Here is a 27695-nt window from a genome sequence, read left to right as displayed (position 1 = left end):
CAGAATCCCTTCGACGCAAACTACAATAAATTAAATATTTGGATTATGTTGTGTCACGTCAAATAACATTAATGCATTTGACTTTTAGCGAGTCTGTTCCAGTAACTGTGTGTTCCTGTGATTGAAAATATTTGCTACGTTGATTGTTGACCGCTTTAAATAAAGTTATATCGGGATTTATAACAGTAATGAAGTCGTGGTGTGCACGTTTGCATATGTAAATAATAGGCTTTTAATATCTATTTGCTTCTATTACACTCCATGTACTATCCGGAAGTGCAGGCAAGGTGATGTTTATATGTATCATTAAATATTTGCCATTGATCATTCATTGATTCTTAGTCATAAGGATTCATTGAGTGCCCTCTAGTGGAATCACATGGCAAAAACCGAAAGAATCCCAAGAATCCCAACAAAAGCATTTTCCCCCTTTTAATTTTTAATCTCTTCCTCTCTCTCTCTCTCTCTCTCTCTCTCTCCATATATATAAAATATATACATTAGGGCTGTAATGGTACACGTGTTAAAAAGTGTTCGGTGAATTCTAAGGACTCATTGAGTGCCCTCTAGTGGAATCACATGGCAAAACAGGAAGAATCCCAACTGACTCAAAAGAGTCGGATTTGTTCAGTGATTGATTCATAAAGATTCGAATCGATTTCTCATCAGTAGGTGGCGGTATTGCACCATTTCAGTTGGAGGCCAGCCGCTGTTCAACACCACAGAAGAAGAAGAAGGAGACGAAGAAGAAGTTTGTTTGCGCGCGGGCTGAGTGGTAAAAGGGGGCAGATAGGAGAGTAGGGGGGATTTGTGTCCATAAGTATTTGTACAGTCGCTATTTTTTTAATTAACGTCCTGTTTTTTTTATATATTTTACTGTGTAAAATCAGCAGTGGAGCCTTTTTTTAGTTTTAATTTTAAAGGAGATGCGTATTTTAAAAGAATGGATCTTAGCATGTGGTTTGCTAGCGCTGTGTTTACACAACAAAGAGAGAAAGAGGGATAGATAAAAAAGAGTGGGATAAGGAGAGAGAGAGAGAGAGAGAGAGAGAGAGGGAGGGAGGGAGGGAGGGAGGGAGGGAGGGAGGGGGTCACTGATAGAAAGAGGGATAGATAAAAAAAGAGTGGGATAAGGAGAGAGAGAGAGAGACAGAGAGAGAGAGGGAGGGAGGGAGGGAGGGAGGGAGAGGGGGGGGTCACTGATAGAAAGAGGGATAGAGAGAACGTTATAGAAAGAGGGAGGACGAGAGACAGGAAAAGAGGGACCGACCGAGCGAGCGATAAAGGAAAAGAGAGAAATCTTTCCATTCAAAACTACTTGTTTACTTTGTATTCAAATGGACCGACCAGCGAGGTTTGTTCTTCACCCCTAATTCTCTGTGTTAAGGTTGTTTTTGTGTTTGTTGTGTTTGAATGCTGCTACTTCCGGTTTCTGTGTGTCCACTGACTGATGCACGTGTGTGCAATTGTGTGTTTTCCAGGCAAAAGAAAGCCATAAATTACTCTGACTCCTTGTATGGTTGTAATAATGGTAAGGAATGTCTAATTTCCTCTCGAGGAATAAAACTGACACTCGTGGGTAAAGGAGGTTTTAAAGTGGGGGCTTGTTGTTAGTACAAAGATAATTAATCTACCCTTTTTGTGTGTGTGTGTGTAAAACCACTTTGTTTAACAGATAAAAACGTTGTAACAGTGAAACCCCGTCCAAACAGAAAAGCTCGGGCTTCTCAGAAGGCATGTCCAGACCCCAAAAACAGGAAAAATGGAACCATCGATGCGCCAGCAAAAGCGGGGAACAAGAGGTACCAAGATTTCCTCACCTTATCCACAGTATTAGATTGATGTGTTTATTGAACATCCCATTTCACATTGAGTCCCCATGTGCTGTTATAATAACCTCCATGACGTTCCACTAGATCAGGGGTGGGCAATTAATTTTTGCAAGGGGCCACATTAGAAACCCGAAATGTGTCAGAGGGCCACAACAACGATATTATTTTAGGGATGCACCGAAATGAAAATTCTTGGCCGAAACCAAAAACCAAAAATGAGGAAACCAAGCCCAAAACTGAAAGAAAAGATTGTCAATTATTAGAACCATTGCATTTATGGCTGAGTGTGTACTAACCTCACTAAAATCAATGCATTGCAATTCAAAGAATAAATACATTACAAAAGTTTTTTATTTATTATTATATATATTGTTATTTATTTGTTACCCTTCATAGTATTAACAGACAGGCAGCGGTCAATTATTATTAGCTACGGGTCTGTTAAACAAAAAGAATTGACCGGCAAACGTTTGGAAGCCCATTCAAGTGCCGTGAAGAGCCGTGTAATAAATATTATATTATAATAATTATTATTTTCAGGATCCACAGGGAATGTTTCAAAGATCAACCTGTCGAGCCACTGGAGACCACTGATCTAAGGCAATGAATTCCATAATTTTTTGTGTTATGCCTTTTGCCTTGGCACCATCACTGGAAAATTTATGATTGGCCTCACGCGGGCCGGACAGGGACGTACAAAGGGCCAGATGTGGCCCGAGGGCCGTAGTTTGCCCAGGTCTGCACTAGATTTATGTGGAGATTTGGAACTCCTACAGATACAAAGGTGTTAGTAAAAAGATCTAGCTGAAGTGACGAGGCCTGGGGTGCCATCAGGGTGATAAAATTCATCCCAGAAACAGGCCATTCCAGATCTTCCCCTCCTACTAATGTGTTGATTGTGCACAGGGGTATTATCATGCTAGAGCAGGTTTGGGTCTCGTAGGTCAAAGGGAAAATTCCACGCTAGAAAAGACGTCCTATGGAATTGCGTGCCTCCCAATTTTGTTTTGCAGAGTGTCGAAGGATGAAAAGCTGCACACTAGAGATTTAGAAGCTGCTCTCATTCTGTCTCAGATCCAGTCTACAGCAAAGTCAGAGGAGCCGCTCGGGAGTAGTCAAGGTGCGTACGTGATCATATTAATGAATCTTTTGATGAAGCGTCAGTCAAAGTGAATGCTGAGCTGTATGTGATTATAACAGTAACGCTGTAATATCGTGTTGTAATGTAAATAGTGGTTGTATTTTATTTCCATTGCGAGTTGATTGGGATAAAAGCATCAGTCACATGACCACTGATGTACCGGTGAGGCAGAGAAACAACCGACTGCTGCGATTTTAAATGATATATACACAGTATAGGCTTTTATTTATTTATTTAAAATAGGTTTGCAAGCAGCCGTTCCCTCCACAAACGACGATCCTTCATCCTGCAACACGCCCGAAGACACGCCCACTGTGCTGTCAGACTGTAGTGAGGAAGGCGTTTGTATGGGTGAGTCTCAGCAGTATGGTAGGAGACACTGTGTGATCAGAAGTATAAGGACACCCGAATAAATAAAGGGGGGGAAAAAAATGAATCGTTTAACTTTGCAGAAAATTTTTTACTGGAGCTTGCTGAAAGCAGCGAGGAGGAGAATATTCTGGAGGAGTGCGAGGACAGCGAAGACAGCGCTGAAGGTGACCTGCTTCCGGATAGAAAATCCGAACCTACTTTACATAGGTGAGCTGCAATTTATTTTTTTATAAGATTTGTCTGTATAAGAGAAACGCTTGAGAAAATGTTGAAGAGAAGAAAAATAATGATTGTTATTTGTTAACGACCGAAAAGATCAATGTTTGTGAGTCGCTACATATTTTTACATGTTGTTGGTGCCCCTGAGCTGATTTTATTAGGGGAATGCTATGAACAAAATATTTTCCCTTTTTAAAAAAAAGAATTTTTTAATCTCTCTCTCTCACCGTATATATACAAATATATACAGTACAGACCAAAAGTTTGGACACACCTTCTCATTCAAAGAGTTTTCTTTATTTTCATGACTATAAAAATTGTAGATTCACACTGAAGGCATCAAAACTATGAATGAACACATGTGGAGTTATATATGGAATTATATACATAACAAAAAAGTGTGAAACAACTGAAAAATGTCATATTGTAGGTTCTTCAAAGTAGCCACCTTTTGCTTTGATTACTGCTTTGCACACTCTTGACATTCTCTTGATGAGCTTCAAGAGGTAGTCACCTGAAATGGTTTTTACTTCACAGGTTTGCCCTCTCAGGTTTAATAAGTGTGATTTCTTGCCTTATAAATGGGGTTGGGACCATCAGTTGTGTTGTGCAGAAGTCAGGTGGATACACAGCTGATAGTCCTACTGAATAGACTGTTAGAATTTGTATTATGGCAAGAAAAAAAGCAGCTAAGTACAGAAAAACGAGTGGCCATCATTACTTTAAGAAATGAAGGTCAGTCAGTCTGAAAAATTGGGAAAACTTTGAAAGTGTCCCCAAGTGCAGTCACAAAAACCATCAAGCGCTACAAAGAAACTGGCTCACATGCGGACCGCCCCAGGAAAGGAAGACCAAGAGTCACCTCTGCTGCGGAGGATAAGTTCATCCGAGTCACCAGCCTCAGAAATCGCAGGTTAACAGCAGCTCAGATTAGAGACCAGGGCAATGGCACACAGAGTTCTAGCAGCAGACACATCTCTACAACAACTGTTTAGAGGAGACCTTCATGGTAGAATATCTGCTGGGAAACCACTGCTATTCCATCCGGTTTGCGTTTAGTTGGACCATCATTTATTTTTCAACAGGACAATGACCCCAAACATACCTCCAGGCTGTGTAAGGGCTTTTGACCAAGAAGGAGAGTGATGGGGTGCCGCGCCAGATGACCTGGCCTCCACAGTCACCGGACCTGAACCCAATCGAGATGGTTTAGGGGTGAGCTGGACCGCAGAGTGAAGGCAAAAGGGCCAACAAGTGCCAAGCATCTCTCGGGGAACTCCTTCAAGACTGTTGGAAGACCATTTCAGGTGACTACCTCTTGAAGCTCATCAAGAGAATGCCAAGAGTGTGCAAAGCAGTAATCAAAGCAAAAGGTGGCTACTTTGAAGAACCTAGAATATGACATTTTTCAGTTGTTTCACACTTTTTTGTATATAATATTATGTATATAATTCCATATATAATTCCACACGTGTTAATTCATAGTTTTGGTGCCTTCAGTGTGAATCTACAATTTTCATAGTCATGAAAATAAAGAAAACTCTTTGAATGAGAAGGTGTGTTCAAACTTTTGGTCTGTACTGTATATTATGGGAGTAATGGTACACGTGTTAAAAACAAGAAATCTTTAGCAAAATAAATAAATGTAAAACACACACTTTTATACACACCTACCCAAATGCAGTCTAACAAATGTAAAATTTTGAATGCAATTTTTACCATTAAATCAATTAAATTTAATAATTACATTTATTAAAAAAATAGCATTAATTTGTTTATTTGTTTATTAGATTTTTTTATATTATTTAACCAAGCTGGCATTTTATTTAAAATAGTTTTTAGAATGTAAAATGCTATTGACTATATAAATGTTGATTGCTCAGCCAAAACCTCAAAAAGGTTGACATACAAAGCAAATTTTTTTCTTTGTCTTGCAGCACCCCATCAGCTGAATCCTCTGATGAGGAGTGGCTTCTAACTGCCAACCATCATCCAGGAAAGAGGTTCAAGCACTCGGATTCTTCAAAATCAGCACGGGTTTCAGCTCTAAATCAGAAGAAGGGCAGAAAAACCCGTCCTCCCTCGGTTGTATCCCATGACGCACCTAAAGAAAAGTGGAATAAATCAACGGAGGAGGATATTACACCCCAGCCACCAGTCTTTCGACCGTCCAGAACACCAGGCCCACAGCTTAACCCCACAGCATCATACACCGTGCTGCAGTTGTTCCAGCTGTTCCTCTCTACTTCAGTGCTGCAGACAATTTTGATAAACACTAATGCCTATGGAGCAAAGCTGAAAAAAGGCCCAAAACAGTGGAAGGATCTTTCTATGAATGACTTATATTCTTACCTGCTGCTCGTGATCTTCATGGGTCTGGTGAAAGTGCGTTCTCTGAAGGATTACTGGAGAAAATCAGACACCTTCAAAATTCCCTTTCCTGCACATGTAATGTCTTCAAGGAAATTCTTCACCATCTCCTCTGCACTGCATCTCAGTGATCCTGAAGTGGACGCTGAAAACGTCTGCAAAAGAGGAACAGCTGCGTATGACCGCCTCTGCAAGATCAAGCCCATGTATCTCCAGATGAGAGACGCATGTAAAAACTATTTCCATCCCTTCCAGAACATCGCCATCGACGAGAGGATGGTGGCAACGAAAGCTAGAAATGGCCTAAAACAATATATGAAAGGCAAACCAACAAAGTGGGGATATAAACTCTTTGTGCTCGCGGACTCCCGCTGCGCATACACGTGGGATTTCTTTATCTACGAGGGAACATCTCCGGAAATATCCAGCCCACAGAACCATGGACTGAGCTACGAGTCCGTCATGGCACTAATTGATGAGAAGATGTTGGGAACAGGTTACAAACTGTTTGTCGACAACTTTTACACGAGTCCAGAATTGTTCCAAGATCTCCTAAAGAAAAACATCTTTGCTTGTGGGACTATTCGACCCAGCAACGCAGGCTACCCTAAAACCATCACCAACAAGCTTCCGAATAAAGCTCCCCGAGGCACTCATCGCTGGCTGAGAGAGGGGAACTTGCTGTTCGTGGAATGGAAGGATACAAAGGAGGTCCACATGTGCTCCACTATTCACAAAGGCAATGAAAGTAGCACCGTGCAGAGGAAGGTGAAAGGTAAAGCCGGACAGTGGAAAAACTTGGATTTACCAGTTCCAGAGTGTGTTGTAGAATACAACAGGTTAGTAGAAAGTATTCTGTGATGTCGGTTTCGCTTGATTATATTTCTCTGGTCGTGAAATTCAATCCGAATTCTGATTTTTCCTTCATTTCTTTTTCAGGTACATGGGCGGAGTCGACGTATCGGACGCCCTCATCGGCTATTACACAGTCTTACACAAGACAAGAAAATGGTACCAAAGCTTTTTTTACCACTTTGTGGACATAGCCATCGTAAACGCCTTCATCCTACATCGGGAAACGGCCTGCGCAAAGAACCAGAAGCCGATGACGCAGAAGCAGTTCCGAGAAAAACTCATCGAGGAACTCGGTGCGTTAGTGCTTTCGAACTTTCCTCCACCTCCTTCGCCTCTTCCTGAGGACATGCGCCACTTACCGGGAAACTTTGCTTCACACAGCACCAAAGGAAGGCGAACGTGCAAAGTGTGTCAACAAAAAACCCCTGTATACTGCAAGACTTGTTTAGTGCCGATGTGCTTTCAGCCAAAGCGTGACTGCTTCTCTGCTTGGCACGAGCTGCACTGAACTGTTTATTCCAATTCAGGGGTCACTTTAGACGCCGGACTTCTGTTCTGAAGGACGTGAGCTCAAATCCCAGCACCACTAAACTTGCCACTGTTGGGCCCTTGAGCACGGTATAAATGAGATCATTGTAAGTCGCTCTGGATAAGAGCATCTGCCAAATGCTGTAAATGTAAATAGTTAAGTCTACTTTAAAAAGCATGCACAACGATTGCCTTTTAAAAACGAAGTCAAGTGAAATATTGTTGTACTAACAAACATTTGTGTTGTTAAGTTACTGAAACTCATGTAAGTAATCGAGTAAACGACAAAGATTTTTTCTAAGTTACTTTACATGTATTCTTGACTTATTATATGCTCAAAATGATTATTATATCAAAACCTAAATCATTTCAAGTGCAATATACGTTGTTGTGTGTCTGTGTTCGTTCTTAACTACTGATTTCCTCATTAAAACCATGCAAACTGATCGCTTTAAAGTTAAAGTTTAGTTACTCCAGTAACTAAAGTGTCTTCTATCATCTATACACAATTTAACAAAGATCACATTTTACAGTTGGGACACATTAATCCAATGCAGTGACACAAATTGATCTTTGAACTGTATTTATTTTTTTTACAATTGGCACAGGGACGGTCTGCACAAACTGGCCGTGGCTTATATAATTACATTCGGTTTTGGTACAATAATTGACAAATTTATATAAAATCTACATACATTTTTTTGCTGGGATGTAAATTCTTCTGAATCACTCAGTAAACAGATTCGAGTCACTTTGGGATTCTGCCTGATGCCTTTGCCATGGAATTCCACTAGAGGGCATCCGAGATGAGTCGGATTTATGAGTGCACGGATTCGATGAATTCTAAGGATTCGTTGAGTGCCCTCTAGTGGATTTCACTGGCAAAAGCAGGAATAATCTCTACTCTAGGAACTCGTAAGAATCGGATCAGTTCACGGAGTGATTCAGAAGGATTCGAATTCGTGAACGGATTAAATTTCTCACCTCTGATATATGGAAGCCCGTTTCCGCCACTGAATAATAATAATAAAAAAAGGTTATTGACGTTTTCTCAGAATTGTGAGATATAAACCCGCAAGTGCGAGTTTCTAATTCATTTGCAAAACTTTCTGGCAAAACACATTATGTATTATTAGGATTTGTTTACAGAATATTTTTTTTATCTTGTTACCCTTTCAAAAAGATTTGGCCGTATTAACTTTTTGGGATGATAATCCTTTACGAATTGCGGATGTTATAATAGATATTAAAGCCTATTATGTGCTTTGCCAGAAAGTGTCGCAAATGTGTTATATCTCACAAATCTGGAAAAAAAAAGTGTCAAAATTGTGAGATAAAAATCGCAATACCTTTTTTTTTTTTATTTATTCAGTGGTGGAAACGGGCTTCCATACCAATAAACATTAAGTAAAGACACAAAAAAAAGCGTGCAGTATGGAGGCGAATCTGCTGATGCGGATCAAGAAATAGGACCAGCGGTCCTGGATGCGATACTTATTATAATATTAGTCTGTATCTTAACCAAAACTTACATTTGCTTGTCCTTTTTATTATTATTATTATTATTATTATTATTATTATTATTATTATTATTATTATTAACACAGTTTATTATTTGTGATCAACTGCATTGGAAGAGTTTATTTTAAAACAATTTTAAATAAAATGCCTGCTTGGTTAAACAATATATAAACTAATTTTAAAAGTGGTTTCTTCTTCTTCTTTCGCTGTCTCCCATTAGGGGTTGCCACAGCGGATCATCCGTCTCCATACCCCCCCTGTCCTCTACATCTGCCACTTTCAACCCAACTACCTGCATGTCTTCCTTCACCACATCCATAAACCTCCTCCTTGGTCTTCCTCTTTTCCTCCTACCTGGTGGCTCCATCCTCAGCATTCTTCTACCAATATAATTCATGTCCCTCCTTTGCACATGTCCAAACCATCTCAATCTCGCCTCCCTCACCTTTTCACCAAAACATCCTACATGCGCTGTCCCTCTAATAAACTAATTTCTAATCTTGTCCATCCTCGTCACTCCCAACGAAAACTTTAACATCTTCAGCTCTGCCACCTCCAGCTCCATCTCCTGTCTTTTACTCAATGCCACTGTCTCTAATCCATACAACATCGCAGGTCTCACCACAGTCCTATAAACTTTCCCTTTCATTCCTGCAGATACCCTTCTATCACAAATCACTCCTGTCACTCTTCTCCACCCACTCCACCCTGCCTGCACTCTTTTCTTTACTTCTCTAACACACTCTCCATTACTTTGCTCTGTTGACCCCAGGTACCTGAACTCCTCCAACTTTTTTCAGCTCTTCTCCCTGCAACCGCATCACTCTACTGCCCTCCCTCTCATTCACACACATGTACTCTGTCTTACTCCTACTGACTTTAATTCCCCTTCTCTCCAACGCATGTCTCCACCTCTCCAGGCTCTTCTCAACCTGCTCCCTACTCTCACCACAAATGACAATATCATCCGCAAACATCATAGTCCAGGGAGACTCCTGTCTGACCTCGTCCGTCAACCTGTCCATCACCACTGCAAACAGGAAAGGGCTCAGGGCCGATCCTTGATGCAGTCAAGGATCACCCTGAACCAGTCTGTCGTACCTACTGCACACTTCACTGCTGTCACACTGTCCTGATACATGTCCTGCACCACCCTCACATACTTCTCTGACACACCTGACTTCCTCATACAATACCACAACTCCTCTCTCGGCACCCTGTCGTACGCTTTCTCTAAATCCACAAATACACAATGCAATTCCTTCTGTCCTTCTCTATACTTCTCCATCAACATCCTCAAAGCAAATAAGGCATCTTTGGTGCTCTTCCTCGGCATGAAACCATACTGTTGCTCACAGATGGTCACCTCTTCTCTCAGCCTGGCTTCCAATACTCTTTCCCATAACTTCATGGTGTGACTGATCAACTTAATTCCCCTGTAGTTACTGCAAGACTGCACATCTCCTTTATGCTTAAAGATCGGTACCAGCACACTTCTTCTCCATTCCTCAGGCCTCTTCTCACCTTCCAAAATCCTTTTAAACAACCTGGTCAAAAACTCCACTGCCATCTCTTCTAAACATCTCCACGCTTCTAGCGGTATGTCATCTGGTCCGACCGACTTTCCACTCTTCATCCTCTTAATCGCTGCTCTCACTTCCTCCTTACTAATCCTATCTACATCCTGCTTCACCAACTCCACATCGTCCAACCTTCTCTCTCTCTGATTTTCCTCATTCATCAGCTGCTCAAAATACTCCCTCCATCTTCTCAACACACTCTCCTCACTAGTCAAGACATTTCCCTCTCCATCCTTTACTGCTCTAACTTGCAGTACATCCTTCCCAGCTCGGTCCCTCTACCTGGCTGATCGGTATAAATCCTTTTCTCCTTCCTTAGTGTCCAACCTCTCATACAGCTTCTCATATGCCTTTTCCTTGGCTTTCGCCACATCCCTCTTTACCTGCTGCCGCATCTCCTTGTACTCCTGCCTACTTTTCTCATCACTCTGTCTATCCCACTTCTGTTTTGCCAATCTCTTTCCCCTATTGCTCTCCTGCACTTCCTCATTCCACCATCACGTCTCCTTGTCTTGCTTTCTCCAGATGTCTTGCTTTTTCCAGATGTCACACCAAGTACTTTTCTAGCTGCCTCCCTCATCACTTCTGCAGTAGTTGCCCAATCATCCAACACCTCTTCAACACCACTGAGCCTCTGTCTGACCTCTTCCCTGAACCTCACACTACACTCTTCCTCCTTAAGTTTCCACCATCTTATTCTTCTTTCAGTCCTCACTCTCCTCCTCTTCTTCTTCGCCTCCAAAACCATCCTACAGACCACCATCCGATGCTGTCTAGCTACACTGTCCCCCGCCAACACCTTACAGTCTCCAATCTCCTTCAGGTTGCATCTCCTGCATAGCACATAGTCCACCTGTGTGCACCTTCCTCCACTCTTATACGTCACCCTATGATCCTCCTTCTTCTTAAAATAAGTGTTCACCACTGCCATTTCCATCCTTTTAGCAAAATCTACCACCATCTGCCCTTCCACATTCCTCTCCTTAAAACCATACCTACCCATCACCTCCTCATCACCTCTGTTCCCTTTACCTACATGCCCATTAAAGTCTGCCCCAATCACCAATCGTTCTTTCCTAGGTACACCATCTACCACTTCATCTAACTTACTCCAGAATCTTTCCTTCTCCTCCATCTCACAGCCAACTTGTGGAGCATAGGCACTGATGACATTTATCATCATTTCTTCAACTTCCACCTTCACAATCATCACCCTATCAGAAACTCTCTTCACCTCCACTACACTCTTACTGTACTCTTCCTTCAGAATCACCCCTACACCATTTCTCTTTCCATCCACACCATGATAAAACAGTTTAAACCCACCTCCAATGTTCCTGCTCTTACTCCATTTCCACTTGGTCTTCTGAACACACAACATATCTACCTTTCTCCTCTCCATCATGTCAGCTACCTCTCTCCCTTTACCCGTCATAGTACCAACATTTAAAGTACCAACCCGAACCTCCACTCCCCTACACTGCTCCTTTCCCTGCCGTCTCCGTAGACGTCTTCCTCCTCTCCTCCTCCTCCTTTGACCAACAGTAGCCGGTAGACCGGTACCCTGTCGGCTAACGATACCTGTGGCGGTTGTTGTTAACCCGGGCCTCGACCGATCCGGTATAAAATTCTGATTTTTGATCCGCATATTTGATTTGGCACATGTTTTACGCTGGATGCCCTTCCTAACGCAACCCTCCCCATTTACCCGGGCTTGGGACCGGCACTAAGAGTGCACTGGCTTGTGGATCCATAATGGCTGGGTTAAATTTTAAAAGTGGTTTATAGAAAAAAAATAGAATAAATCAAACAAATTCTAAACACATTATTATATTGATTAAATTGTGAATTAAATTGGCACAAATTAAATTGATAAAATAAAATACAATAAAAAAAAAAATCCACAAGTAGAAAAATCTGATTAAATAGTTTATATTTGTTAGACCCCATTTGGGTAATACAGATGTGTATATATGTGTGTGTGCGTGTGTTACATTTAATACGTTTTTTTAATAAATATAATCTACTTAACTGTTATTTCAGCATACTTTAACAAATGTCTTCATTCTTTTACTCCCTCCACATGCAGAATTTTTAGGATTTTCTTTTTCCTTTTAAGAGAAACTCTTGAGACATAAAACGCTAAAAAATGCATAGCGCTATGGATTCTTTAGCATTTTCATGAATGGGCAAACCAAATCTTATTTCCATTAAGGCGTGAGTAGTAACAGTGACACTGCGCTAACTCTAGTTTCTTTTTATACCCATGGCATTGTTGTGTATCTTTTTCAAGTTTAATAATAATAATAAAAAATATTCACTCAAAGTGCGAGGCAGAAACTCGAGGTCCGCCACTTAATACGTTCCTCGAGGGAACTATGCTCTGCACGTAAAAAAAGGATTGCATTTGGTACACGTGTACTGAACCGAAAACCCGGTACCAAAATAATTCTGGTACAAATTTGTGTACCGTTACTCCCCGCGTGTGCACCATGTGGTTCTTCCTCCAAACTGTTACAAAAAACTTGGAAGCACACAGTTGAAACAAGCTAAATTTGGACAAAATTTCGGGAACACATGAGTTTGTGCTTTTTGAACATCCCATTCCACACCGAGTTCCCATTTGCTGTTATAATAAGCTCCACTCTTCTGGGAAGATTATGTTGATTTGTAAAGTCAGGTGCTGTATGTAGGTTAGTTGAAGAGGCCTGGGGTGTAGTTAGAATAAACATTCATCCTTAAGGTGATCCATAAGGGTTTATAGCTCTGTAGCTAGCCAAGCAAGATTTTCCACTCCATCCCACAAATATTTATGAAACTAGCTTTGTGCACAGAAGCATTGTCTTGCTGGAGCAAGTTTTGGGTCTGCTAGTTCGAATAAAAAAAGATTCCATGCCACCACCTTCATAGATGTCCGATACAATTGTGTGCCTCCAAACAGACTGTGGAAGAACCACATATGCTGAAAGAAGGTATGTGAAATGGGCACTAAAGTGATTCTATTTTTTTAAGGACCATGAAAGCTATGAACTAAGACTGAAAAGGTGAAGAACAAAAAAATAATTGCAGTTAGTTGTGTATGATAGATCGGACATTATCAAGTAAATCAACCAAAATCAAAGCAGTTCAATAAACAAGAGGTTAATATTAAGAGACATAAATGTTTTGCTTGATTTCGCCAACAATCATCATCCAAACAAACCACAGCGCTGTTTCGCGTCTCTGAGCAGCATGATAGTGATTCGTTCCTGAATGAATCACCCGTTTAATTGATTCGGTTTAATTGCAATGACTCACTTATTATTAGTGATTTGCTGCCACCTACTGGTGGTTTTAATTTCACATTTGACCTATTTTCCCTTTTTTTTTTTTTTTATAATCCCAAATATCAATACAGTATTCCGCGTTTTATGTTTAGGGGTAAAAAAAAAAAAAAAACTCAGCAACATATCGTTGAATTATCGTTATCAATAAAATAAAAAAAAAATTTTGTTAATATCACACCCCTAATTGCAGTATGAATTCATTACTTTAATAATGCCTTCTGCAACCTTGAGGACACAAGAGACTTGCCAGCTAGAAAGCTACTGCTAAGGTCATTCCAATTGATCATTACCATTGCCTCCACCACCAGCATGTCTGATGATTCCAATGTATCTGATGATACAGTGATTTCTGTCCACACACAGCTCATCATCAACAGAACAAGTGCAATGGTGGAAACATTCAGACTGAGACAGGTAAAATCGTACATGTCTACAAGACCAGACGTTCCAGAATGTACCAAGAGACATGGAACATGACTGTTTTGTAAAGAACAAAAGAACAAAATCCTGCAAACTCTCAAAAAAAAAACTCCTGTTGAGTTAGAATGTAACCAAATATGTAATAGTGATGATGTCTGGCTTTACATTTTATTTGTTTTGATAGTGGGTTTAGTTTCCTTTTGTTTTTATATGAAATAAACTAAAGCATTCCTTACTGGGAAATGCATCCAATGGCATTAGTACACATTTATTTAGCTCCCTAAAAAACACTGGTCTAGCAAAAAGGATATACAGTTATGGAAAATATTATTGTATTATGATTTATAGCTATGGAAATTATTGGTTAATATGAAAGTATATAAATAGTATTATAAAAGGGGAAGAATGGAGAAGGAAAAGTCTCTCATATTATAAATCTAGGTTATTTCTGAGTAGCGCTGTTCCATTCTCCAGTACACTAGGTGGCGGTAATGCACCACTGAAGTTGGACGCCAACCGCCGTTAAACATCAGAAGAAGTAGTTGTTTGTGTGCGCGCGGGCTGAGTGTGGTGTAGATAGGAGAGTTGTGTTTATAAATAATTGTCATTTTTAATCAGCGACAGAAATTGTAAATATTTCGGTGTGTAATTTCAACGGTGGGGCTTAAAAATAGTTCTTGTTTTAAAGTAGATGAGTTTAAAAGAACGAAGACTTAGCATCTGGTTTGCTAGCGTTGTGTTTACACAACAAAGGTAAGGAGAAATAAAGGGAAAGGGGTATAGAGGTAGAGAGAAGGGTATAGAGGTAGAAAAAGGAGGGATGGAGAGAGAGTGGTATAGAGAAAGAGAGGGATAGATAGATAGATGGAACTTTTCATTCATTGCATAGTCTGAAATGCAGTTGTCGTGCACTGAAAAATAGAAAGAGGGGGAACAGTGAAAGAGAGTGATAAAGGACAACAAAGATTTTTTTTAACTGCTTGATTTTATTTGAATACAAATGGCCCGACCATCGAGGTTTGTTCTTCACCCCTAATTCTCTGTGTAAATATTGTTTTTTGTAATATTGTGTGAATGATTTTTACTTCTGTGTGTCCAGTGACTGATACATGTGTTTGTGCAATTGTGGGTTTTCCAGGCAAAAGAAAGTCATTAATTACTCCGAATTGGATAATGATGGTGGTAAGGACTTTGCCACTCCGAAAAGAAAAGCTCGGGCTTCTCAGAAGGAACGTCCAGAGACTGAAACCAGTAAAAATGGAATCATCGATTCACCAACAAAAGTGGAGGACAAGAGGTATCAACATTTCCTGACCTTATAGGACCCTAGTACAGTGCTAGATTGATGTGTGTTTATTTAACATCCAATTCCACATTGAGTCCCCACTCCACTCCACTCTTCTAAGATGATGTTCCACTAGCTTTTTGGGGAGATTTTTTTTTCAAGTCAAGAGGCTTTTATTGTCATTTTTACTATACACAGTGGTACACAGTACACAGTAAAAACGAAACAATGTTCCTCCGGAACCCTGGTGCTACACTAAACAACAAAACAACAACAGCATAGAGCTACAACACAAACATAAAGTGCATCGAGTGCAACCTGGTGCAAACAGTGCAAACAAAAAAGACAGTGCAGACAGACAACACAAGACAACACAAAACAAAAAAACAAGTATAGCGCCGACTAGTAAACCTGCTGTATACTTGATTATACAGTACTGTGTAAGGAGAAATGTAAAAACTATACCCAGGAGAGAATACAAACAGAACAGAACAATGTAGTGCAAAAAAACAGCAGCAAGGAGGTGCAAAAACAGCATATAAACATTCTACTGGAATACAAGGTGCGAGTATAAATAATAATAAATAGATAAATGGTGGTGGAATGGATCGAGATGAGTGATGATTGTGTTTATAGTCCAGGTTGTACAGTTCAGTAACACATTTCAGCGAGTGTGTGTGAGTGAGTGAGTGTGTGCAAGTTCTGTGTGTTGAGAAGCCTGATGGCTTGTGGAAAGAAACTGTTGCACAGTCTTGTTGTGACGCCCCGAATGCTTCGGAACCGTTTTCCTGATGGTAGGAGTGTGAAAAGTGTGTGTGACGGGTGTGTGTGATCGTCCACAATGCTGTGTGCTTTGTAAATGTCCATGATAGAGGGAAGAGAGATTCCGATGATCTTCTCAGCTGTCCTCACTATCCTCTGTAGGATCTTGCGATCCGACACGGTGCAATTCCCAAACCAGGCAGTGATGCAGCTGCTCAGGATGCTCTCAATAATCCCTCTGTAGAACATGGTCAGGATGGGACTTCTCAGGAAGTAGAGACGCTGCTGGGCTTTCTTGGTGATTGAGCTGGTGTTGAGTGACCAGGTGAGGTTGTCTGCCAGATGAACACCAAGGAATTTGGTGCTCTTGACGATCTCCACAAAGGATCCATCAATAATCAGTGGAGATTGGTCGCTCTGTGCTCGCCTCAAGTCCACAACCATCTCTTTCGTTTTGGAGCTCCTACAGCTACAACGGTGTTAGTAAAAATATCTAGGTGAAGTGAGAAAGATTCCCCCCAAAAAGTTTAAAAACTCTCTAGCAGGCCATTCAAGATCTTCCACTCCAACCCATATGGTAATGGAGCTGGCTTTGTGCAGAGGTATTGTTATGCTGGAGCAGGTTTGGTTCTTCAAAGTAGTGGAACCACATTTGGCATGAAAAAGTCAAGTGTATACATATTTTCTGTAAAATAAAAAAAACCAGCAAAGTTATGCTCTTTTTTGTTTTTTTTTTATACAGGAAGCCTGTGAATAAAAAGCTCCGTAAGCGAGATTTAGAAGCTGCTCTCATTCTGTCTCAGATCCAGTCTACAGTAAAGTCCGTGGAGACACTCGGGAGTTGTCAAGGTGCGTACGTGATCATATTAACAATTCTCTCGATAAAGCGTCCAAGTCATATAAATGCTACAAACCAATATAACAGCAACGCTATGATAATGTGCTGTTCTGTTACTAGTGGTTGTATTTTGTCTCTATTGTGAGTTGATTGGGATGGGATAAAAAAAATAATAAAAATAAAAACTTCAGTCACATGACCACTGATGTATCGCTGAAGCACAAAAACAAATGACTGCCCAAATTTTCCATACATTTATACACAGTGTATAGGTTTGGTTTATTTATTTATCAATTTAAAATAGTCTACTACCATCTACATTCTGCTTTCTTTTTAAAAAAAGATGAAACTCCGTCCCACAACACTGAAGACACGCCCCCTGTGGTGACAAACTGTAGCGCGGAAGACAACGGCATGGGTAAGAGCCAGTAGATTAACGTAATTAATATTGTAATATACACCGTGTGCACAAAATTATTGACACACCTAAAAAAAAAAAGAAAAAAAAAAAAGAGGAATCGAAATGAACAAAATTAATTTTTCTCTGCAGACGATAATTTATTGGCGCTTGTTCAAAGCAGCGACGAGGAAAATATTTTCGAGAAAAGCGACAACAGCGACGAAGGAGATCTACTTATGGATGAAACAACACATAGGTGAGCCGCAATATATTTCCTTTTACACTTCTACAAGTTTATTTTTAATAAGAGAAACACAGTGAATGGAGGATGATTAGAAGAAAAAGAATGTTTATTTTATTGTTGACTAAAAAGATTATTCGTGAGTTGCTACATATTATTTATATTGTAAGTGTGTGTGTGTGTGTGTGTGTGTGTGTGTGTGTGTGTGTGTGTGTGTGTATTCTGGGGCACATTCCTGTCTGTATGAATGGCTATAGAAGTGTAACTATTGACTATGGCCGGGCATCTGTATGATTAGCAGCTGTATGTCTCAACATCAGTCTGAATGTTGATTGTCTGCTCAGCCAAAGCCTCAAAATCTACTACAAATGTACCTGAGATACAATGCAAATTTTTTCTTTATCTTGCAGCAGCCATTCAGCTGAATCCTCTGATGAGGAATTTCTTTCAAGCACCAGCCAACAACCAGAAAAGAGGTTCAAGCAGTCGGCTTCTCCAAAATCACCACGTGTTTCAGCTCTGAATCGGGTCCGTCAACCAATAAGAGGGAAAGGCAAAAAGAGAGGCAGAAAAGCCAAGTCTTTCCCGGATGTTTCCCCTAATACACCTGAAGAGAGATGGAATAAATCAACGGAGGAGGATATTACACCAAGGCCTCCAGCCTTCAACCCGTCCAGAACACCAGGCCCACAGCTTAACCCCACAGCATCATACACCGTGCTGCAGTTGTTCCAGCTGTTCCTCTCCACTTCAGTGCTGCAGACAATTTTGATAAACACTAATGCCTATGGAGTGAAGATGTACAAAGGCCCAAAACAGTGGAAGGATCTTTCTATGAATGACTTATATTCTTACCTGCTGCTCGTGATCTTCATGGGTCTGGTGAAAGTGCGTTCTCTGAAGGATTACTGGAGGAAATCAGACACCTTCAAAATTCCCTTTCCTGAACAAATAATGTCTTCAAGGAAATTCTTCACCATCTCCTCTGCACTGCATCTCAGTGATCCTGAAGTGGACGCTGAAAACGTCCGCAAAAGAGGAACAGCTGCGTATGACCGCCTCTGCAAGATCAAGCCCATGTATCTCCAGATGAGAGACGCATGTAAAAACTATTTCCATCCCTTCCAGAACATCGCCATCGACCAGAGGATGGTGGCAACGAAAGCTAGAAATGGCCTAAAACAATATATGAAAGGCAACCCAACAAAGTGGGGATATAAACTGTTTGTGCTTGGGGACTCGCACTGTGGGTACACGTGGGATTTCTTTATCTACGAGGGAAAATCTCCCGAAATATCCAGCCCACAGAACCATGGACTGAGCTACAAGTCTGTTATGGCACTAATTGATGAAAAGATTTTGGGAACAGGTTACAAACTGTTTGTCGACAACTTTTACACGAGTCCAGCCTTGTTCCAAGATCTCCTAAAGAAAAACATCTTCGGTTGCGGCGCTATTCGGTCCAACTGCATAGGCTACCCTAAAACCATCACCAACAAGCTTCCGAATAAAGCTCCCCGAGGCACTCATCGCTGGCTGAGAGAGGGGAACTTGCTGTTCATGGAATGGAAGGATACAAGGGTGGTCTACATGTGCTCCACTTTTCACAGAGGCACTGAAAGTAGCACCGTGCAGAGGAAGGTCAAAGGTAAAGCCGGACAGTGGAAAAACTTGGATTTACCAGTTCCGGAGTGTGTTGTAGAATACAACAGGTTAGTAGAAAGTATTCTGTGATGTCGGTTTCGCTTGATTATATTAGAGGTCGACCAATATGTTTGTTTTTTTTCTCTCTCTCTGATGCCGATATTTGTATATACAAATTATATAAATTGCGTAAATTAAACAACACAAGCTTCTATCTAGGGCTGTAAGGAGTCCATTAGTAACTTGAGTAATTCGATTACAAAAATTCATTGTAATGAATCAATGTTTCGTTTAGTCCATTTAACTATACGCGGCGCATTGACCATTACACACGGAAAAGAGAAGACCCAAAAGAGGAGAAAAAGCCCTTTTCTGCCACATGATATAAATTTTGGCTGTATATTTTTTTCCTTTCTCGCAATTCTGCCTTTTTTTCTCGCAATTCCGAGGTTTCTTTTTTAGCCAACCGGCAGCGTCACCTCCTCTGTAGTGTCAGAAAGCATTACACATAAAAAAAAAACCCAAATAGTATACAATCGTACGATTCCATAGGATTCAGGGAAAAGAAGAAAAGGTTTCCAAAGTTTGGGATCATTTTGTATGAAAACATAAAAAAACACCATACAGTGCATTTACCGTTTTCTTTTCTTTTTTTTTTTTTTTTTTTAAATAATCTGCAAAAAGCAAAAATCGGCCCGGTTGACCTCTAATTTATATTTCTCTTGCAGTGAAACTGGAGTTTTTCCTTCTAAAATCGAATCATTTTGATTTCATTTCAGGTACATGGGCGGAGTCGACTTATCAGACGCCCTCATCGGCTATTACACAGTCTTACACAAGACAAGAAAATGGTACCAAACCTTTTTTTACCACTTTGTGGACATAGCCATCGTAAACGCCTTCATCCTACATCAGGAAACGGCCTGCGCAAAGAACCAGAAGCCGATGACGCAGAAGCAGTTCCGAGAAAAACTCATCGAGGAACTCGGTGCGTTAGTGCTTTCGAACCTTCCTCCATCTCGTCCGTCCCTTCCCGAGAAAACGCGTCACTTACCGGGGAACTTTGCTTCAGACAGCAGCAAAGGAAGGCGAACGTGCAAAGTGTGTGGACAAAGAACCCCTGTATACTGCAAGACTTGTTTAGTGCCATTGTGTTTTCAGCCAAAGCGTGACTGCTTCTCTGCTTGGCACGAGCTGCACTAAACTGTTTATTCCAATTCAGGGGTCACTTTAGACGCCGGACTTCTAATCTGAAGGATGTGAGCTCAAATCCCAGCACCACTAAACTTGCCACTGTTGGGCCCTTGAGCACGGCCCTTGAGCACGATATTAATCAAATCATTTGGATAAGAGCATCTGCGAAATGCTGTAAATGTAAATAGTTAAGCCTACCTTTAAAAAAAAACAAAAAAACATGCACACCGATTGCAAGCCGAGCCAAGTCAAGTGAAATAGATATATTGTGTTGTACTAACAAACGTTTGTGTTGTTTACTTACATGAGTTTCAGTAACTTGTTACTTAAGATGTACACTTGACTTATTATATACTCAGAATGACTATCATATCAAAACCTGAATCGTTTAAATGAAATGTGTTTGTGTATATTCTAAACTACTGATTTTTTTTTTTTTTATAAAACCGATCGCATTTTTTTAAGACCGTGTTTCTCCAGTAACTGAAGTGCGTCAAACATCCATCTATTCAGAATTTTACAGATCACATTTTACAGTTCGACACAGTCGTTGTTCTACGACTGGCACTGGGACATTCTGCAAAAAGCTGGCTGGCTTATATGATTAAATTTCAAAAACATATGGTTTTGGTACAATAATTGACATCAATTCAGGTTCCCTGGTGGTCTAGTGGTTAGTATTCGGTGCTCTCACCGCTGTGGCCCGGGTTAGATCCCCGGTCAGGGAACCAACCCCAGCCATTAGGGTTGCACAAGCCTTAGTGCCGGTTCCAAGCCCGGATAAATGTGGAGGGTTGCGTTAGGAAGGGCATCCAGCGTAAATACATGTGGCAAATCAAACATGCGGATGGTCCGATGTGGCGCCCCCTAATGGGGAGAAGCCGAAAGTTTAATTGACATCAATTCATGTAAAAATCGATATATGTTGACTCAAATGCTTTAAGTCTGTATCAATACACAAAATTGCGGTTGGGTTAAATTTAGTTAAAGTTGGGGGAAGAAATGCGAAACATAAAACAGTTTATTATTAACATTTGTGAACAGCAACAGGGTTTTTTTTTTTTTTTTTTTTTTAAATCAAATGCATTCGTGGTGAACTAATATCAAATAATATTTTATACAAATGAAATATATAAAAAATAAAATAGAATAAATCAAAGTAATGCAACTCTGGACTGGAGTCTGGTGATAGCACATAAACCACTCAGCATACAAATACATTACAACCCACAAAATACTGTGGGTTGTAACAACGTTTTTATTATATGGATAAAATTATTAATTGATTAAATTGGCACAAATTAAAACGAATAAATGAAATCGAATAAATGGAAAAATTTTATGAAATAGTTATTCATTTTTCACTTTTATTGGACCCCATTTGGGTAATACAGATGTGCAGGGCTGCGACAACTGATCGATTATGAAATTTGTCCGTTTGCGAAATGGCGGAGAGTACAGGTCAACCAGCAGCAGGAAAAAGTGTGCATCCCAAAACATAGCAGCATTTTATATTAAACACAACAAAGAAAACTGTAACCTAAACTTTATGCAAAGCGGAGCTTGTGTGGGATGGAAGTACCACAGTGTTGCATGAGCACATGAAAAGAAAAACACTGTGATGTGTTATTGTGTAAACTGTATGTTTGGAACTTCGGGACAGTCGCACTGGATCTGTTCTGTCGTGTTTTGCGAGCATCATGTCGCGCAATTACCTCGCTCGCGACAGTGATGGATTCAATTAAAACTGTGCGAACAAACACTTAATCTAACAGCAATTAAACAAGAAGTTAAAATGAAAAGATTTACGTTTTAGAAAGTTTTTAGTCGATTTCGCAAAAAAAATCCTCCCAAACAAGCCACAGCACTGTTTAGCGTCTCTGAGCAACATGAAGGTGTTTCGTTTCTGAATCATTCACCCGTTTCAATGATTCAATCGCAATGACTCACTTATTAACAGTGACTTGCTGCCACCTACTGGTAGTTTAAATTTTACATTTAAAGTATCTACTCATTTTTTTAATAATCTCAAATACAGTATTAGTGTTCAACTTTTTATGTTTAAAATATTAAAACTTTATTTATAAATTTGTAACTGCAGGTTAGGGTTAGTGTGTAAATACATCGAAATGCCACATCAGACGCAGCTACTGTTTCCTCTGCATTGCAAAATGTCTCATCCTAATTGACTGATTAAATGTAAGAATTTGACTCAAACGTTGCAGCACACTTGAAAAAATGGCTTTACGGGTTAAATCAGTGAAAACTTTTTGGAAAAGATTAATCACTGGCACTGCTGTAAACTGAAAACCACACAGAATATGAAGAATACCAACAGTTGTTCTTAAGATACCAGTACATAAACCTATAAACTATACCATATTTGCTTTAGGAAGATAAATAAAAAATAAATAGATACATTTTCTATGTAGTTCTTTATACAAATTCCCCTCAAACCCTAAATTCCTTATGCTTGCTTTCATGTTTATACTTTCCCTCTCATACTTCCTACATTCAAAGACCAAATGTTCCACCTATTCAATATAAAATTAATATCTTCCTGATCTATTCTCAAGTATAATATGTTATTTAACCCACAGGGTCCAATCATCTATAATATTCTAGTAAAAATTATTCTGATTCCTTCCAGTTGCCCTCCCTCTACCAGCCTTCCCTTGTATGCTGTATAAATGTCTCCCTTTCTCTTCTCCATCCCAGATGTTCTCTGCCATTTCCATTTAAAAATCCATCCTAGACTTTGTTTCAGCTTCTGCTGTGCTTATCGAAATCAATATTTCCATCGCATCTCTTTTAATTGGCTCGTTTTGCCAAACTGTTTACAGTTTCGTTTCCTTTCATCTCTACATATGCTGGCACCCTCCTATGTCCTATGTAATATGTCCTATTCATCATGTTTTTTTGACAGGACCACACAGATTTGTGCATTTTGTATTAGAGCATTTAAAATCTGGTGCTTTGAGTTCATTTCTCTCATAATGACTACTGGATGTTCAACATGGCACCTCATGGTAAAGACTCTCTGAGGATTTGAAAATTAGAGATGTTGCTCTCCACAGACACTGAGGCTGTAAACCTGTATCACCCTGAAACTGAGTTACAGTACAGTGATCAGGGTCATACAGAGGTTTTCCAAGACGGGTTCCACTCTCACAATGGTCCATCAAAGAAGTCGAGTCCTCATGCTGTGCATCAGGTGCAGAAGCTGCTTCAAAAAAACAAACGCATGAGTGCCGCAGCTTTGCTTTAGAGGTTGTAGCAGTGGAAGGTCTGTTGCCAGTCCTCAGACCAAACGCGCAACAAGTTGGTTTGCAGGCTATCGTCCCAGAAGGAGCCTGTTTTGAAGCTGTTTACAAGAAAACCCTCAAACAGTTTGCTGAAGACGACCTGTCCAAGAGCATAAATTACTGGAACCATGTCCTGTGGTTTGATGAGACTAATATAAACTTGTTTGGCTCAGATGGTGTCCAGCATGTCTGGCAACGCCCTGGCAAGGAGTACCAAGAAAATTGTTTCTTGCCTACTGTCAAACATGGTATTGGTAGCAACTATGGTCTGGGGCTACCAACATATTCCAACATATACTGTGACATCCTGAAGCAAAACATGATGCCCTCATTTCAGAAACTGGACCGAACAACAATTTTCCAACATAATAACGACCCCAAACTCACCACCAAGATGACAACTGCCTTGCTGAAGGATTTAAAGGTGAAGGTGGTGGCCAAATATGTCTCCAGACCTGAACCCTGTTGAGCACCTGTGGGGATCCTCAAATGGAGGGTGCAGAAGTGCTATGTGTCTGACATCCAGCAGCTTTGTGATGTAATTATGGAGGAGTGGAAGAGGATCCCAGCAACAACCTGTGCAGCTCGGAATAGTGAATAGTGCTAACACAAAATATTGACATTTTGGACACAGTTTTGTCATGTTCACTGAGGGTGTACTCAGTTTTGTGGCCAGTAATTGAGTCAGTAATGGCTGTATGTTGAGTTATTTTCAGAGGACAGTAAATCTGTACTGCAAAACTGCACTTTGATGTGTGTTGTGTGTGTGTGTGTGTGTGTGTGTGTGTGTGTGTGTGTGTGTGTGTGTGTGTGTGTGTGTGTGTGTGTGTGTGTGTGTGTGTGTGTGTGTGTGGTGTATTTTATGGGGCTGGACAATGAAAACACAAGGCACAAGTATTTGGCAGTAAAACAGCTTCTATTCTCAAATAGGAGACAGAATGAATATAATCATGTACATTGCATTGTATAGTCATATAAATAATACTATAAATAAAAACAATGGATTTAAATAAATTAATACATACAATCTTTTTTTAATATATATATATATATATATGAAGACTGCAAATTATGTCTGAGGTTGGTGTCCTGCACCAGTAGGGTTTTTTTTGGCAGATAGGGAATGTAATTTATATATATGAACTGGTACAAAGTAAACAATTCAAAGTGTTTTTATTTTTTTTGGAATCATTCTTTTTAAGGAAAAATCTCTTTCTTCTTCATTAACACCAGGTAAGAAACATGACCCTGTGCTCATTAAAAGTTTTGGTATATTTTACAAAACATACTAAGAAAAGAAATAGAAACTTCCCCTTGGATTCAAGTACATGGAAAAGATTTAATCACACAGTTCTGAACCACAGCTGGTGTGTATTTCTGTAACGCAACGCGTGCTCTGGATGATGATGATGATAAAGATGATTTGACTTTGCAGATTAAATGCTTTGGTGACTTCATCCAACCGTTCCGGACATCCGTGGACTCCCTGGGCTCCTGACGTGCTCCGCGTCCCACGGGTCGTCGTCGCCGGGCGACGCGCGAGTCTCGCGCGAGGCCCCGCCGCGGTCTTCGGGGAACTCCGCGTCGTCGTCGCGGGCGGCGCGCGAGTCCGACTCCTCGGCGTGGAAGGCGTCGCGCGGGCGCGCGCGCTGCCCCTCGGGCGCCTCGTCCTGGCGGCCGCGTCGCTCGCGGTGCTGCAGGCGCTCCAGCGGGACCGTGCTCCTCTCAGACAGGAACAGCGCCGTCTGCGGCAGATTGCGGCCCGCCGAGTACACCTGCTTCACGCCGTCTAAATCCAGCAGCACTGCGCTCCGGGTCGAGTAGTACACGTCCCGGTGGTTCTCCAAGAGCTTGTGATGGAAGAGGCAGTCGTCTCTGTGGCAAACCGCCTGAGAGAAAAAGGAAGAGAGAGAGAGAGAGAGAGAGAGAGAGAGAGAGAGAGAGAGAGAGAGAGAGAGAGAGAGAGAGAGAGAGAGATAGGAAGGCGCACAAGCACCAGTTATTATATGAGCAATAAAATATGTTTCTCCAGAAAATGGACATGCATATGTTCTAATAACCTGTAAATATTTTATAATGGACAAGTTTTAGTATAATATTTTATTTCTGATAATTAGTTTCAGGGGGATTAAAATTTTTGTAACACTTTCAATATGTTAACACTTTTCTTTTCTTCCAGACTTTTCCTTTTTTTGAATTATTTATTTGCTTCCCATTTCATTTACTCTTTCTTTCTTTCTTTCTTTCTTTCTTTCTTTCTTTCTTTCTTTCTTTCTTTCTTTCTTTCTTTCTTTCTTTCTTTCTTTCTTTCACAGTGCGTAATTGTGTTCAGTCTTCAGTGAACTCACTAAAGTTTTATCCTGACACATGCATACAGTGTAATTATTTATAAACCACAATGAAGCAAAAGTTCTGGTTTCCGAACTAAACTCATATGTGCGTAAAAGCAAAACACGAAGCATTGGATGATTGTAAGTTAATAATGAAATGCACTTACAGAAGTAAAAAGATTCCCATGTGCGTCCATGCACAAGAACCGGTTACTCTTTACTCCAAATATCGCGACCTGGTCCCTGCTCTCGGCTTTCAGTACCATCACACCTGCAGATGCAAAAGAATCAGATGAAAACACACACACACACACACACACACACACACACACACACACACACACACACACACACACACACACACACACACACACACACACAAATATTTGCACACGTACTGTATGAGCCCCGGTGCGTCGTTTTGCGCACGTGCCCAGTCAAGCTGATCTCCAGGTAGAAGTTGTTAAACTCGGTGCTGGTGCGCAGGTGCACGTATCTCCTCGGGTTGCCCCAGTTGGAACTTTGCAGTGGTGAAGAAGGGTTCGGGGCGGCTTGACTAATCCCGCATCCGTGAAGCGTCCCGAGCCAGAGTACCACCAGAGCGCGCACGTGCAGACGGCGAGCAGCCTCGTGCACCATGTCTAAATTTGCAAAAAAAAATAGATAAAATGTAAAATATCAAACAAACAAAAAAGGAAGTCAGAAGAGCTGAAGTTTGTTGGCACTGATGAGTGCTTACCTAAAAGTCGGGCTATTTAAGCGCATCCACGCGCCACTCCTCGTTTCCCGTTTTGACGCAACGCTCGCCCCCATCAACGAGAAACGGAAGGATGGGGTTGTTTTGCACCTTTTTTTCTGGTTTGGAATGAAGCTAATTGGCTGCTGCGAACCATAATTGCATTTTGACAGTGTTGACTTTTCTCGTGCCCACAAGCCGCACGTTGTTTGAGTGCGCAGCTTTCAATACATTTGCACTTATCAAATAAATAAATATGTAAATAAATAAATGTGCAATTGAACGCAATGACTAAAGGACACGAGGATGTAAATAAAATAAGCAAAACATCCAACTTTTTTATGGTCTTCCACAGACATCATAGAATCCTTGCGTACATGCTTACACTGGCCAGTAGAGGGAGCTCGCGCTTCACGTGCTCAGGGCTGCTCCGAATTCGACCATATCTGGCATTTGCACCCTAGAGCTCAATTGGAAATATTTATTTTCTGACTCCGATCAGTGAAAGCTGAAACTGAAAGCTGAAACTGCCACTAAAGTATCACATGCCTTATTATTTAATTATTCAATGACATCATCATTAAGTGGGTGTGGCTAGACTTAAACCAGAAGAAAAGGGGGACGTAGGAAACGTAGGAAAGGGATTAGAAAATGATTTCTTGTACATATCTAGGATACATGTATACAGCTGGGTTTATAGAAAAGGTGCCATAAATAGATGTCAAATATGAAGCTTTTAATATTCTGCAAATCATTGATCAGAAAATGAGCAAGAATGAAAGAAATGCACTAAAGG

The 27695-nt window shown here is 40.6% G+C and overlaps 3 protein-coding genes across 5 annotated transcripts; 2 read left to right on the top strand and 1 right to left on the bottom strand.

Moving 5' to 3' along the window:
- Window positions 1-697: 697 nt before the first annotated feature.
- On the top strand, window positions 698-7883 carry LOC310719078 (piggyBac transposable element-derived protein 4-like). 2 transcript variants are annotated; one of them, XM_083528399.1, is made up of 9 exons: window positions 698-1016; window positions 1124-1354; window positions 1482-1531; window positions 1676-1802; window positions 2846-2952; window positions 3217-3324; window positions 3426-3552; window positions 5502-6773; window positions 6874-7883. In XM_083528399.1, the coding sequence occupies exons 2-9, from the start codon at window positions 1338-1340 to the stop codon at window positions 7295-7297; spliced, it is 2232 nt and encodes a 743-aa protein (XP_083384525.1). In that variant the 5' UTR covers window positions 698-1016; window positions 1124-1337; the 3' UTR covers window positions 7298-7883. The 2 variants fall into 2 exon arrangements, with proteins under 2 accessions (XP_083384525.1, XP_083384526.1); XM_083528400.1 differs by having other exon boundaries at window positions 742-1016; window positions 2907-2952.
- A 6790-nt stretch (window positions 7884-14673) lies between these two features.
- LOC310719081 (piggyBac transposable element-derived protein 4-like) lies at window positions 14674-20989 on the top strand. Of its 2 annotated transcripts, none has more exons than XM_083528407.1 (7): window positions 14674-15181; window positions 15303-15461; window positions 16954-17060; window positions 17393-17467; window positions 17600-17705; window positions 18104-19402; window positions 20114-20989. In XM_083528407.1, the coding sequence occupies exons 1-7, from the start codon at window positions 15165-15167 to the stop codon at window positions 20535-20537; spliced, it is 2187 nt and encodes a 728-aa protein (XP_083384533.1). In that variant the 5' UTR covers window positions 14674-15164; the 3' UTR covers window positions 20538-20989. The 2 variants fall into 2 exon arrangements, with proteins under 2 accessions (XP_083384533.1, XP_083384532.1); XM_083528406.1 differs by having other exon boundaries at window positions 18101-19402.
- A 3135-nt stretch (window positions 20990-24124) lies between these two features.
- fgf23 (fibroblast growth factor 23) lies at window positions 24125-26970 on the bottom strand. The gene is made up of 4 exons (XM_083528968.1): window positions 26903-26970; window positions 26562-26804; window positions 26331-26434; window positions 24125-25722 (listed from the first exon to the last, which is right to left on the bottom strand). Exons 2-4 carry the CDS (start codon window positions 26800-26802, stop codon window positions 25288-25290), a joined length of 780 nt encoding a protein of 259 aa, XP_083385094.1. The 5' UTR covers window positions 26803-26804; window positions 26903-26970; the 3' UTR covers window positions 24125-25287.
- Between the last annotated feature and the right edge of the window lie 725 nt (window positions 26971-27695).

Source organism: Silurus aristotelis (genome assembly GCF_946808225.1).
Source record: "Silurus aristotelis genome assembly, chromosome: 24".
NCBI lineage: Eukaryota > Metazoa > Chordata > Actinopteri > Siluriformes > Siluridae > Silurus > Silurus aristotelis.
The sequence above is the reverse complement of the archived record's forward strand: the minus strand, read 5'-3'. Positions and strand labels throughout refer to the sequence as shown.

What these genes read in the sequence shown, in the direction of transcription:
- LOC310719081 (XM_083528406.1), top strand. An exon ending in GACACTCGGGAGTTGTCAAG is followed by an intron (nt 17,061 to 17,392) that starts GTGCGTACGTGA and finishes TTTTAAAAAAAG; the next exon opens with ATGAAACTCCGTCCCACAAC. An exon ending in ATGGATGAAACAACACATAG is followed by an intron (nt 17,706 to 18,100) that starts GTGAGCCGCAAT and finishes TTTATCTTGCAG; the next exon opens with CAGCCATTCAGCTGAATCCT.
- LOC310719078 (XM_083528399.1), top strand. An exon ending in GCAAAAGCGGGGAACAAGAG is followed by an intron (nt 1,803 to 2,845) that starts GTACCAAGATTT and finishes TTTGTTTTGCAG; the next exon opens with AGTGTCGAAGGATGAAAAGC. An exon ending in TCCGAACCTACTTTACATAG is followed by an intron (nt 3,553 to 5,501) that starts GTGAGCTGCAAT and finishes TTTGTCTTGCAG; the next exon opens with CACCCCATCAGCTGAATCCT.
- fgf23 (XM_083528968.1), bottom strand. Translation starts at nt 26,802, where the DNA reads ATGGTGCACGAGGCTGCTCGCCGTCTGCACGTGCGCGCTCTGGTGGTA. An exon ending in GACGCACCGGGGCTCATACA is followed by an intron (nt 26,435 to 26,561) that starts GTACGTGTGCAA and finishes TTGCATCTGCAG; the next exon opens with GTGTGATGGTACTGAAAGCC. An exon ending in ATGGGAATCTTTTTACTTCT is followed by an intron (nt 25,723 to 26,330) that starts GTAAGTGCATTT and finishes TTTTTCTCTCAG; the next exon opens with GCGGTTTGCCACAGAGACGA.